At 39.3% G+C, this 13,939-nt stretch overlaps 1 protein-coding gene across 1 annotated transcript in view; it reads right to left on the bottom strand.

Annotated features, from left to right (window-relative positions):
• The window catches only part of LOC103749717 (sodium/hydrogen exchanger 10-like), a gene marked incomplete at its 3' end in the record, with an annotated part of 27,298 nt that extends 13,786 nt beyond the window's left edge, over positions 1-13,512 (bottom strand). Inside the window, 5 exon segments of the mRNA XM_008852540.1 lie at positions 5,632-5,757; positions 8,349-8,514; positions 9,494-9,622; positions 12,189-12,289; positions 13,368-13,512. Coding sequence (XP_008850762.1) covers positions 5,632-5,757; positions 8,349-8,514; positions 9,494-9,622; positions 12,189-12,289; positions 13,368-13,512 — 667 coding nt within the window.
• Between the last annotated feature and the right edge of the window lie 427 nt (positions 13,513-13,939).

Raw genomic sequence — 13,939 nt, 5'->3', positions numbered from 1 at the left:
ATATAAAGGGTACATAACAAGAAACAATTCCAGGCAGGAGATACCTTCCTTTGAGTTATTGGCCAGGGTTGACCAAAAGACTCCCAGACAGTAACCCAGCATAGAACTGGGAAAATGGACAGTAGACCCCAATCTTATCTAAAGGAATATGGACAACTGATTGCTGCTAGATGAGGAATGGCTGATCTTCCTAAACTAAGGATCTCTAGATAGGCTGACTAGATTCAGCTGATGGACAAACACTGGGGAATGGTTGCAGGTGCCAAAAACACAGTGGACAGTAACAGGGATGACAGAGTATATGGGCTCCAGTGGGTGGGGAGTGGCTATGGGAGGGTGGCATTTGGGAAATGGGTATATAGATGAATAAGATTGTGTGGGATGTTCTGTATGATATACACAAAAAAAATCAACAAGTTAAAAAGAAAAGACATATTTGAGGAGGAAGCATAAAAATTTACTTCATGTTAGTTGGCAGAAGTGATAAACATTACCATTGAAATCTACTTGATGACTTTATATCCATACTCAGGTGGCAAGGATTCTAGTGTAACCTACTGTGACTAGTAGTAATCAGATACATAGAGATGAAAGACACATGTACAAACATCTAAGCATTAGTAGCATTAAAAATGTAGGAAACAGCATATTTTAAAATGAAATGAAGATCTTCTTTAAAGGTTAAAAATTCATTCAATTTTATGTCTTACAGGGTTTATACTGAGCTCAATATTGTATAACTGTATTAATTCAACTGTGAACCTAAAAATATACAGCCACTTTTGAAAGAGATGTATCTTTGCTCTGGAAATTTTTATTGAATATGTTAAAGCTATAATGAAATGCTTCTTCTAATCATGTGGTTATTAAATGTTAAAAAAACTAATATTTAATATAGACTGTGTGTGTGTGTGTGTGTGTGTGTATAGAATCTAACAAAATGGAACTCATAAAGGTCCATAGAAGAATGATGTTTACTGGGGCTGAGGGTTGGTATAGAGAGGAGTGAAACGGCATTCACTGATCAAAGGGTTCAAATTTTCAGATGAGGAAGAAGTAAGTTTGGGGATCTATTCCATAAAAGTTAGCTACAGATCTTCAAAATGTTTTGTGGATTCTTTGAAAATTTTATACTGTATTTTGGTCCTATTCCAACCCCTCCCCCATCTCCATTCAGGTCCACTACCCTGCCCACCACCTCCTCATGACATGTCCTCTATTATTTTGTAAGGCTTATGGAGTCTAATTTGTGTTCCCCAAATGCTCTTGGGAATGGGCCTATACACTGGAGCCTGGTCAACCTACCAAGCATCACATTCTTAAAGAAACCTGAGTCTCCCTCTTCTAGCAGCTATTAAGAGGTAAAACAAAATCAGGACTGAAATTAATGAACTAGAAACAGACATATTTTTAAATAAAAGTTAGTTATTGCCTTACAAAATTCAAGTTCAGTACGATTAGAACGTTGAGTATATTTCAAAATAATTAAAGAGAGTAAATTTCAAATGTTTCACCATAAAACACTACAAGCAAACAAGGTGATAGATATGCTGATCTACTTGATTCAATCATTCTGCATTATGCACGTCTATCAAAATATCCATTGTGACCAACAAACAAATGCAATTAAATGTAAAAATGATATTACCTGAAAAACAGCTCACTACCTCTGGGGACTATATGTGGTACTATCTTATGTCTAAGATGAGAACATTTCTATTTAAATACTGAGAGTAAGGGGCAGTGGAGATGACTTAGTGGGTAAAGATGCTCTTTGCCATAACTGATGTCCTGAGTTCAGACTCCAGAGCCTGCATATTGGAAGGAGAGAACTGACTTGCACAAGTTGTCCTCTGACATCCACATGCATATTGTGGTACACACTTAATTACACACATACACACATGTAATAACACATAGATGCATAAATAAATTACTAAAAGCACGTTTGATAAGTTTGAGAGCTTCTTGTAGTCAATGGCATTTACTCAGTGCCTACTGTGAAGCCAAATGGCATGATCTTGGAAACGCAGGAATGATTAAGAAGAAGTCCAGGCTCATGGGACAACTATTCTGCATCCAATGTAATATGGCTAGGAAACAGAAAGGGATATTTCTGAGTCTGTTGTGGCTTAGATCTGAAATGTCCCACAGAGGCTCATGTTTCGGACCTTGTTACCCAGTTTGTGGCACTGTTCTGAGAGACTGTAGAGCCTTTGGTAAGGCCTAGCTGGTGGAAGTATGTCATGGGGGATGACCCTGATTCCTGACCTGTTCCTGCTTCTTGGTCTGCTACCATGTGATCATCGCCTTGTAGCAAGCTCCTGCTATCACAGACGGTTCCTGTTTCCTATGCTATCTGGTTATGGTGCACTGCAACCCCCTAAAACAACGAGCCAAAAAGAATTTTCCCTCCCATATACGGTTTCAGTAAAAGGGCATTTCTGAGTGACACAGAAGAAGCTAGTAAAGTGTCCTTGGCAAATGAACCTTCTAAATTTTGCTGGCCTATCAAACTGACCAATGACTTCTTTACTGTTGGATATTTTGGTTTTTCTTCTGAGAACAATTCTGCACTGTATATTTCTATACATAAAACTTTATGCTTCTCTTTCGTAGGTCTTAAAAGTGGAATTACAGAATTAAAAGATAGTTGTTCATCTATTGTTTTTTTTCTCCCCTAGTTGTTTGCTTTGAGACAGGGTCTCACACAGCCAGGCTAGCTTTGAACTCAGTATGTAGTTCACACCTCTACCTCCTTATCCTTCTGCCTCCACCTCCCACGTGCTAGCTAAATGTGGGCAGTAAATCCTGAAATGGTGCTCTGAGGGAGCAGAATAAGGGAGAAAGAATCCTTCACAAATCCTTGTTCATAAAAATCTACTGGTGAGAACATCATCAAGATTGCTGAAGTGGTTTGGATGCTTTCCCACTTGGACCCAAACTCATAGCTAAAAGGAGAGCAAAGATTCAAGATTTGCCAGAAGGAAAGATGGATATCTGTGTGGCATAGTCTCAACATGGCAGGAGAATTCGATGAATGGTCCACGAAGGTACCTGAGTTTTAAGCATGCAGCTGGCAGTGGCTGAGACCAGGACCTCATGGTACTGGAGCAGAAGGACACCAGCTAGTTTCAGAAGCATACAGGAATCAAGAGTTAGAAGCCCCCTAACAGTCTGACACTCCTTTTTTCCTTTAAAACAGGAAAACAGATTTTAACAGGTAACATACTTGCTGACTAGATGTGTTAAGCCAGGAAAAGCCTCAAAGCAAATTCCTTTGAAAGCTAACCCCCTGAAAAGCTATGAAAAGCAAACAAAAGATCCCAACGAGTTTCTGTATGAATGGGAGGAGGCATTGTCTGTTATGTTCATGGCTGAAATGATAGGTCCTAAAATAGCAACTATCACATAATGGACATCACCAAATAGTAACTGTCCAGCGACAGTTAAATGAATGAACGTCGGCATAGTGCCTTATTTATTCCATTTTCTTTTTCTCTCTTTTACATTGACTATCAACAAGATCAGCTGCAATTATATTTTCCAATTGTCTCAGAAATTCTGTGGCCAATACGCAATACTCCAATTGGAGCAGGGTAGAATTCTATCTCTCACTTCTTTGTGTTTCATGGTTTCTCTGTGGGTGACATGTAAGGGTTTTTTTTGAAATTTTTGTTTTATGTATAGGAATTGTTTTGCTTACATCACCCATGTGTGAAATGCCTAAAGAGGCCAGAAGAGGACATCAGAGGATCCCTTGGTACTGGGTGGTTGTTAGCTACCAAGTGGGTGGCTGGGAAATAAACCCAGGCCCTCTGTAAGAGCAGCTGATGCTTTTAACTGATGAGCAGTCTTTCTAGCCCAACTCTTGAGTTTTTACGACGCTTCTGGATATATAAATGTTTCTGTTGCTTACTTTACTATCTTTTGAGGAATGCTGTATCTGAAGGAAGTTTTGAGGTAAAAGCTCTCTGAGTGGTTTATTGAGATGTTTTCCTAGTACTCTAGACTTTGGAAGGGGCGGTTGTGTGTGTGGCTGTTTAACTTTCTCATACAGAACAGATGGCAATTTGAAGCATGTAAACATGGTGTAGCTATGTGTAAAAGGGATTCCAGGTTCACCACAGAGCTTCCAGACTGCCATGGCCTACTGATATAGATCCATCAATTTCTGCCTCACAATTCTCAAAGGCTGAAAGCAGGGGCTTCTTATGCCCAAATGAAGTATCTGTCAGCTCCCTGGATCAAAGAATCTGAGAAAGGGGCAAGAGGGAGTAGTGGTCACCAGAATGGGCTTGTTGGGAAAGAACAAGCTACACTTCTAAGTTTTGACATGAATAGCCAAGGCGGAGATTAGTTGGAATACAGTTAAATAAGCTTACTGGATGCTCAACAGCGAAGCATGTATGGTTGGAAAGGCCACTTGGGATGTTCTTCATTTCTGAGAAACAGGGATAGTCAAAGGATCACCCTTCAACAGAGTGGATTATTTTCTGTATGGCACCTCCATGGTTTGGAGACACCTCATAAACACTGTTGTCCTTGTTATTTGGGACAAGGTGTCCCTCCATACCCCATGTTGGTATGGAACAACAGCTCTGGGTGATCTTAAACTTGCAATCTTCCTGTCTCTATCTCCAAAATGCTGAGATTACAGATTGAAGGCCTTATACTCAGCTCTAAACATTCCTTCCTCAAGGAGTAAGAAGTGCTTGTGAAATGGGACAATGCTACAGAGGGCCTCAGAATCCAGGGAGTGGAACAGAGTGCTATTAGTTACTCAAGAAGACTGTTTTCATTGCTTTTCCCAGATCAGTAGAAGTGCCAATACAATAAGAAGGTAAGTAACATCCTTGTATTGCGCTGAAAATATTTTTAGCCATAGAAATCTGGGAAGAACACTGAGGATCCTTTTCTCCTACCCTCTGATTCAGAAACTACATATTGAGAATAATTTTCTGGAGGAAGATACAGGGTTGACCAGATAGGTGCATTAAGATGCTTCTAGGAGTGCTGGTGATGCTAGATTTCATATCCTGACTGGTAACTATACAAGTATGTACTTCACAATCATTCATTGTCACATAGTTACATCATTTACACACATATGTATATCATAAAAGGAGAAAAGACACACAATTCAGGGCGATGTTGAAAAGAGAGAGCTAATGAGTGCCTTGCAGTCACCTGCTTACAAGCTCTACCCTCTGGCTCTATAGATGGGGGCATAACTCACCCTCCCTTAACTAATCTCTTAAGAGACTGTCCTAAGGTCAAGAGAAAGGAAGCTACCTCCTCATACACTGGGATGCACTACAGGCTTGCCCTCTTCAGTACCACAGAAAACAAAAAAGCAGCAGCAGCAACAGGATCCCCTTCTACCCTGGTTCAGACCAGACCTGTGGAATGCTGCTCTTAGGAAGAACCTTGTGAGAGGCTCCACCCCAGCCTCACTACAGAAGGAAATGATGGTAAGCAAGGAACATGTGCTCCTAAAGATTCACTCACTCTGCAGAGCCTTGCTATTTCATTTCTAGATGCATAATCTATGTTAAGCTATTACAAAATTCACAACTGCTTATGGAAAATAACACTTCTGATTTTAAGAAATTAAAAAAATATCCTTACCTAGAGTTTGATTCGCATGTTTGTAGCTGTGATTGATCTTCACAACACCACTATATGTAACTAAGGATATAACAGAGGTCAGTAGACTTTCTCCCTGAATTAAACTTGTGAGACTTCTAGAAAGACCTATGTATATTGAAGGAGAAAGAGAAAGAGAAATTTTTAGGTGAGAAAAACTTCAAAGATGAAAATTATATTCAGAAGTTGAAGGACATTCTTTGCTGTGGATTTATTTCTCACAATTTCCCTGTGTATCTAAACTATAGACATGTTGTAAAAGCCCCTTCATGGAACTTTAGTCATTTACCAACTGGAAGTCTAGTCCATCATAATTAAACACTAAATTAATTACAGTTCATTGTGTTTGTGTAAGTCAGATAATTGAGAACTCATTCAAAGTTTTGATGATGATATAATGAACTTTGCTAATTTAACATTTCTAATTATTTGACTTACATAAGGGAATTCATTATAATTAATCTGAATTTAAGGAAAGACAAAAAGTGATGACTGAAGTAAATTTATAGGCTAAGGCTTTAAAACACGGAATCTAAGTAAAATATTAAGATATTGTCTAGATAACCTAGTTCAGTTAAAACTTACACAGCTATCCCATATATTCTTTTAAAAATAGTTTATGTATTTATTTTTATTTTATGTTTATGAGTATATTGCCTGCATGTACGTAAGTGCACCTGTGTTGTGTAATACCCACAGAGGTCAGAACTGGGTGTTGGATCCCCTGGAACTGAAGTTATGGATGATTGATAGCTGCCATGTGGCTGCTGGGAACTGAACTCAGGTCCCCTACAAAAGCAGGCAGTGATCCTAACTTCTGAGCCATCTCATCAGTCTGAAAACACTTTGTTTTTTGGTCTTTTTGAGACAGGGTCTCCTTCTAGCCCCAGATGGCCTAGACTCTCTAGAGAACAGGCTAACCTCTATCTCACAGAGATCCCACCGCCTCTGCCTCCCGAGTGCTGGGATTAGAGGTGTGTGCTGCCATACCTGGTTTAAAAAACATTTTTTGGAAGATGCAAAGTAAGAACAATAAAATTCCAAAAGTAATGGAAAGATGTCTAATATTTATGAGAAAAACCTTGCAAGATATGCTAATTCAATTAATGAAATTAACAAAGACACTTTAGAAAATTGGTGGACTGCTAAGCAACAAGAACATGAAATTAAAATAGGTACAGAGTTTGCTTCCAGGGTTACAAGTGTACACCAAGCTCAGCTAAACACAGCCTTCTTTTAAAGCCTCACTTGAAGTATAGCACAGTGGCGGAACACTTTCTTAGCATGTTCAAGGCCCCAGATTCCATTTTCAGTCCCACAAAATAAATCAGTACAAAAAATAAATAAGCTTTCACTTTACTCTCTTAATCTCCTTGTATTGAAGAGTCAGATTTCCTTGGTTCATGTATTTACGTGTCTCTACTTGTTAACAACAACTCTGCCCCCTTTTCTTTCCACACAGTGGAAATAAAACTGAAAAGACATAGGTGGTATCATTGCACACGTGTTTGTGGGCATTCATGAGTATTCCAGATTAATATTGCATTTAAAATAATTTTCCTGGTTCTCATTATTAAAAAGTGACTAAGGGGGGATAATGAGCTATTATAATTCTTTTTGAGACTTTGGATTGTTTTGCTCTTCTCAATTAACAGCATCAGAGGTTTGCCTAATGGAGGTTTTATCTATCCTAAAATGTATGCTGCAACTACTACGTGATGGTGATTTCATTGCTTTTGAGTTTTCATTTTGGCGGCAATGACTACAAAGGCACTTTAAAATGGCATTTATCCCAATGACTGTCTTCAAAGGACAAGGAATATTGAACAAAGGAAAGGTTACTACAATGTGTATGCAGTGTTGTCATGTCCCAGAACTTTTCTGTTGACTCAAGGTAGATGCTTGGACAGTAAAGACTCCACGCAATCTTCTGTTCCAGTCCACACTGGACACCACTCAAGATGATTTTTGTCTGGCATTTCCTTCTGTTACAACCATAGCTTCAAGAATGTGCTAGTCCTCCAAGTCCAGTCCCTCACCCAACCACTCATATACTGCAAACAAAACATGGTAACTCCAAGGTGAGTTAGCTACCAAGTTTTTTTCTTTTTTTAATGTAGAAAAAGAAAAGATGACTCAGCAGTTAAGAGCACTGACTGCTCTTACAGAGGACCCAGGTGCAATTCCTGGGGAAGGGAGGGAGGAGGGGAAGGGGGAGGGGAGGGGAGAGGGGAGAGAGGTGGGATGAGGGAGAGGGGAAAAGAGGGGAGAGGAGGGGAGAAGAGAGAGGAGAGAGAAAGGGAGAGAAGAGGTGGAGAGGAGAGGAGAGGAGAGGAGGGGAGGGGAGGGGAGAGGAAGAGGGAAGAGGGGAGGGGGGAGGGGAGGAGAGGGGAGGGGAGAGGAAGAGGGAAGAGGGGAGGGGGGAGGGGAGGAGAGGGGAGGGGAGAGGAAGAGGGAAGAGGGGAGGGGGGAGGGGAGGAGAGGGGAGGGGAGAGGAAGAGGGAAGAGGGGAGGAGGGAGGAAAGGGAGAGGGAAAGAGGGAAAGGGAAGGGAAAGGAAGGGAAGGGAGGGGAGGGGAAGATGGGAGAGACGGAGGAGATGGGAGGGGATGAAAGGGGAGGGAAGGGGAGGGGAGGAGAGGGGAGGGCATGGAAGGGAAGGGAAGAGAAGGGAAAGGAGAAAGGAAAAATGATACCTACCAAGGTCTCTTATGGCAGCTGCAGTCAGCATAGGATCTGAACTCACAAGCACAGTTGAAAATAGTAAACATGCGATCGTCTTCAATGACAATTTATTTACAGACTGAAGATAACAAAATACTAAGGTGTAATTGATCACAAACCCAGGAATTGTAATTAAGAGTATCTGAAAGATATTTTTAAAGAAGGAAAATCAGGTTGCTTTTGCATCCCATTTTGAAAAGCAGGTGTCCACAGCTATTAAAGACAGACAACTGGCTACCACTCATGGGAGACACATGAGTGTGCCATCAGACTCACCTTTCACCTTACTAAAGCTAACCCTCCCTACACCTCAACAGAAATGTAGCAAGTGGCTCAGGCTAGATCTTCTGATCCAACCTAAAGCACTTTCACAGTTCTCTTCATCCCCCCTTCCTCTTTCTCCTCCTCCTCTCCCTCCCCTTCCTCCCTTTCCTCCTCTTCCTCTTCCTCCTCCTCCCCCTCCTCCCCCTTCTCCTCCTCCCCTTTCTCCTCCTCCTCTTCCTCCTCCTCCTCTACCTCTTTCTCCTCCTCTTCCCTCTCCCCCCACTTTTTCTTGTCATTTGTTTTAACAGAGTATGTCTGGCTTTGAGGTAAAATATGTTGCTTCTAAGAGAGTTTAGGTGATCGCCTTCTTCTATAAAGCTATTCTAATATCTTATCTCAAGGTCTTTGTTTAAAACAGTCCAAATTTCCCACAATAAAAATAATCATAATGATTAATTCTGGGATTAAAGCTGCTTCTCTGAATTTCCTTCTGCACTTCTGCATTTTTTCTGGCAGTTGTAGTGGGAATGTAAAACATGACAGTTTTTAATCAACTTCTTTTTCATTTCATAGTGTCTTTCTCACAGATTATCAGAGCTAAAATTGTAATTGACACAAAATTCTGCCAGTCATATTTCAGGATTGCTTTTTCTCTCCATGATTTCCCCTGAGTCTTCAATATGCTAGAGAATTGCCAATATATGGTTTGTTTGTTAAAGATGATGCTGACTTTACCCCTGCATCACCCTATACATTTCCTATCTTCTTTGTTTTCTATCTTAGAGAAAAATTTTGGGAATCTGAAAATAAATAACATGGTTCACTAGTGAATAGCATTATGAAAAAAGAATTCCTACCTCACACAATAACTTTTGGAGCATGAACACATCCATGTCAAATGCAGCATTAAAGATAATTGCTGGTATAACTAAGTCAAAAAATATGTCTGGGTCTATCCATTGTATGGCATCTGCATATGTCTGGATCTAGTAAAATAAAAATCAATTATTCTCATATAGTCACCCATTTGTTAGTATAGAACACATGCCAGAGATCCTTCTCTCTTGCAACAGAGAAAGAGAACTTTTTAAAGATACAGCATAGGAGAATGAATGCTGAAGTCTTTATGCTGCTGGGTATTCAGAATTTTTCATCTGATTATCAGCAGTTACAGGAGAGAGTTGATACACATCCTCAGTCCTTTTTGAAAAGAACAGATATCAGAAACATACAGGCATGGGTAGTAAAGGATACATAGGAGATTTACAAGTATAAGAGAGGGTGACAAGATTTCCAGTAAATGGGCTTTCGTATGCAAGAATTCACAAAGGAATAAATGATCATATTCCGGAAATTACAAATAGCCATGAATAACTGATGCATGTGGATGAATGAGAAGACTAGCTGTAACAGAGATGGGAAAGTGCATGTAGTTAATAAAACATCTAATGTTGTTTCTCCTAATGCTCATAGTTGATATTAGCAAGCTATATTATGCTCGTCCATTCAACTCGTTCAGCACATTTCATCTGTATTGTGGATTGCCTCTGGCCTTCTTGGCTTCTACCTGTGCTGTCAGGGTTCTGAGAACAGTCACAGAATAATGCTCACATTCTGGTTACTATTATTGCTGTGAAAATCTTTTGTCTCTGATCCAGTCTGTATTTTTTTCTAGAATACTGACACTAAGGCTTGCTAGCTTGCAGAGTCAAATCATAGGCATTTTCCAGTTCTTGACACAGGAACTCTTCCTTTGGAGGAGTTATTAGCAAAGCGTAAAATTTTTACAAGTACTTAAAATTGTATTTATGTCAAGGGGCTGGGGAGATTATTCATTATTTAAGAGTGCTTATGCTCTTACAGAGGACCCAAGTTCAGTTCCCAGCATCCATGTCAGGTAGCCCACAACTGCCTGTAGCTCCAACTCTAGGGGATCTGACACCCTCTTTGTCTTCTGCAGGCACCTGCACTCTTGTGCACATGCTTCACACAGACACACACAGGCATGTAATTAAAAATAAATATAAATCTTTTTTAAAAAGTGAAGAACTGGGGCTAGAGAGATGGCTCAGTGATTAAGAGCACTGGTTGATCTTTCAGAGGACCCAAGTTGGATTCCCAGTACCCAGGTGGCAGCTAACAGCTGTCTGCAACACCAGTTCCAGGGGATCAAACACCTTCTTCTGACCTCCCTTGGCATTGCAGGTCATGGGTGCACTTACACACATGCAGGCAATACACTCGAACACAAAAATAAAAGTAATAAGTAAAAAAAGTAAAAAAAAAAAAAAAAACTATGTCAAAATCATGATTATATAAGTTCAACAATTCACACAATAACAATTCAGTTTCTGTTCTTATGTGTATATATATATATATGTTTCCCATGTTTTTTGAATATTATTGGATACATCTGAGAAAGTCAATCATTTTCAGAGGAATTCTCTCACACAATGGCTTGAATCACTAAGACAGGCATTGGGCTATGGCTCTTGGGCCAATCTGGTGATTGAGACACAGCTATGCCTCCTCATTTATATATTATGAATGTCTGCATTTGAACTACAAGAGTAAGAGTTTAGTGGTTACAACAGAGGATATAGGCCCTGAAAAAAATATAAACTATTTACTCTATGGTCTTTCACACAAAAATTTCGAAACAAATTCCTGGACTAGAGTACTATTTAATGTGTCAAGAATGAAGTCTCTATTCCTTAGAGTAAATATTCTCTCTTGTTTACATGATTCTAATTTTTCCTAATGTCACTGCCTTGACTAAATCTAGTTTGCCTTGTTTCTCACTTCCATTTTCTAGGAAAAAGCTCAAGTTTTATTTCCTGATATAACCTATCCTAGCTACATTTAGAGACTAACATCTCTTCTTGTGGAAATCCTATAAGACATTTTTAAAAATATTTATTTATTTTTATTTTATGTGTATGCATCTTTACCTACATTACACATACACACACACACACACGTGTGTGTGTGTGTGTGTGTGTGTGTGTGTGTGTGTGTATCACTTGCATTCCTGGTGCCTGTGGAGGCCAGAAGAAGGAATCAGATCCCCTGAAAATGGAGTTACAGATGAGTGTGAGTCACCATGCTGTTGCTGGGAACTGAACTTGGGTCCTTTATAAGAGCAACAAGTGCTCTTAACCACTGAGCCATCCCTTCAGTACCTATAAAACACTTAACTGAGACAACTAGATTGGATCAGTACAGATCATCTTGCCACCAGAATCCCACACTAGGCAAGGTGAAGTCTCCCTGAACTTTACATCATTAGACAAGTTTTTGTCAAAACTTAGAATTCTGCTTCACTGCTCATTTACCATTCAGCCCCAGTAGCTGTATGTATGCTCACTCCGAATCACCTACAGGCTTTCACACTGTGGGCTCTGTCTTTTCAGACATGGCTACTTTTCTACATTCCGAGCATTTACTACATGTCTGGTGGGTGAGGGAATGGTCTTTTGCAATTCTCCTTAGCCTTTTTTGCATTTATGCAATTCTTATATTTAGCACCCATAACTCAGTTATTATACATACCCAGGAAGATGTATAACTTAGGATTTCAAAACAGCATCCAATCAAAAATAATATCACAGGAAGAGGAATTGGAAAGTCTTTCAAGCGCATGTTCAAAAATGCTGCAAAAATATATTGTTAATGATACACAATCTAGTATTAGAGCTATAAAACTTTAATATTGTATGACTTCTTAACACTGAGGTAATGGAATGGTGTCTACTAATTTCCTATTTGCCTGTAGTTGAGACTCTTATTCTTAATGCACACAAAGCCAATGTGATGGCTAATGTATCAATTTTCTGTTACACATCTCCTATGGTAAAGCCCACTTCTTCAGAGTCTTCAGTAAAATATTTCTAGACATCATTGGCTTTATAGTAATTTTTTACTCACTATAAATCAGAGATCAGATTAGTTATCAAATCCTGTAATAAAAGGTAATTAGCTCTAATGGGGTCTCCTGGCTAAGTAACAGTGAGAACCTAGCTGCAATTTTCCCCAACAGGAAAAATCTAGTTACCTATTACTAGTTATACATTACACATTACACATGACAGACCCTAAAATAAATATGAACTTTGTTTAGCCTTGTTTTTCACCTGTAACAAAATGCAATAAAAGTTTTGTAAGTAATATAAAATTTTCTTCCATTTAATTTTTTTAATTTTAAAAATATAACTCTTACTAATAAAGTCTAAGAAGTGAAAAATTACCCACCATTTTCAGTTTTTGAAGTCTTCTTTCCTTCTATTAAAACCAGGCATAAGTTTGTTGCTTAGATAGAATCCATGGAACACTCTACACCAATCTTTTATTTTCCATCAATTTGCTTCAATTATACTAGTTACTCAGCAATAACTCTGACCTAGTAGTAATTAAGCTATTAATTCTCTGAACCTGACCGAAGTGAAGGATACTGATGATAAACATGACATATCTCCTCCCAGGGGCAGACTCTTGTTTGAGTCCTTCAACTGAAAATGTTGTAATAAATTTATGAATTTAGGAACAAATTCTAATTTCCTGTTACTTTACTTAATTCTTTATGATAACATTTGCAAGTTATATCCAGTGATGAAAGAGAGAGAGAGAGAGAGAGAGAGACAGAGACAGAGAGACAGAGAGAGAGAGACAGAGAGAGAGACAGAGACAGAGACAGAGACAGAGAGAGAGAGACAGAGAGAGAGAGAGACTTACCTCCAATAGTACAGATCAAAGGTAATATTAGGAGCATCTCAGGGAGGTCTTGAGGAGTATTCAGAAACACACTCTTGAGAGGATCCAGCCATGGGCTAGTTACTTTGATGCTGTGGGTTGCAGTTGAATTCTTGTAATCGTCCATCGTGTTGTTTTTTTCACAGTCTGCCTGAATCTAATTTGATATTTCTCTGTCAACCTGAGAGTAGATCAAAGGAAATAGTGATTTTCCTCTTGGTGACCTTCTAATGGTTTTCTAAGAGAGAAGAAAATCACGTATTTCTCCTTTAATTATTTCAAGTGATTGCTCGTGGCCTGTAAAAACTAGGGATGCCGCTCCCTTCTGTGATATTTTCAACTGAAATAAAATGGAAAAGGTAGAAGCCCAGGTGATGGAGACTCACCAGTGACAGTGATTCACTGCGTTCTCTCGGTGTCACCTTACATCTGTCCAACTATCTGAAAAGTCTTTAACCATTCACCCATCACTGAGACCACAAGCTAATGCAAGTTACATAGCTCTGGGAATGGAACACTGAAAGCTTTGCCCTCAGCTCATCTACCTTTCTGAA

Source organism: Nannospalax galili, unplaced genomic scaffold, assembly GCF_000622305.1.
Source record: "Nannospalax galili isolate Female #2095 unplaced genomic scaffold, S.galili_v1.0 scaffold266, whole genome shotgun sequence".
Taxonomy (NCBI): Eukaryota; Metazoa; Chordata; class Mammalia; order Rodentia; family Spalacidae; genus Nannospalax; species Nannospalax galili.
This window is presented reverse-complemented; position numbering and strand designations above follow the sequence as displayed.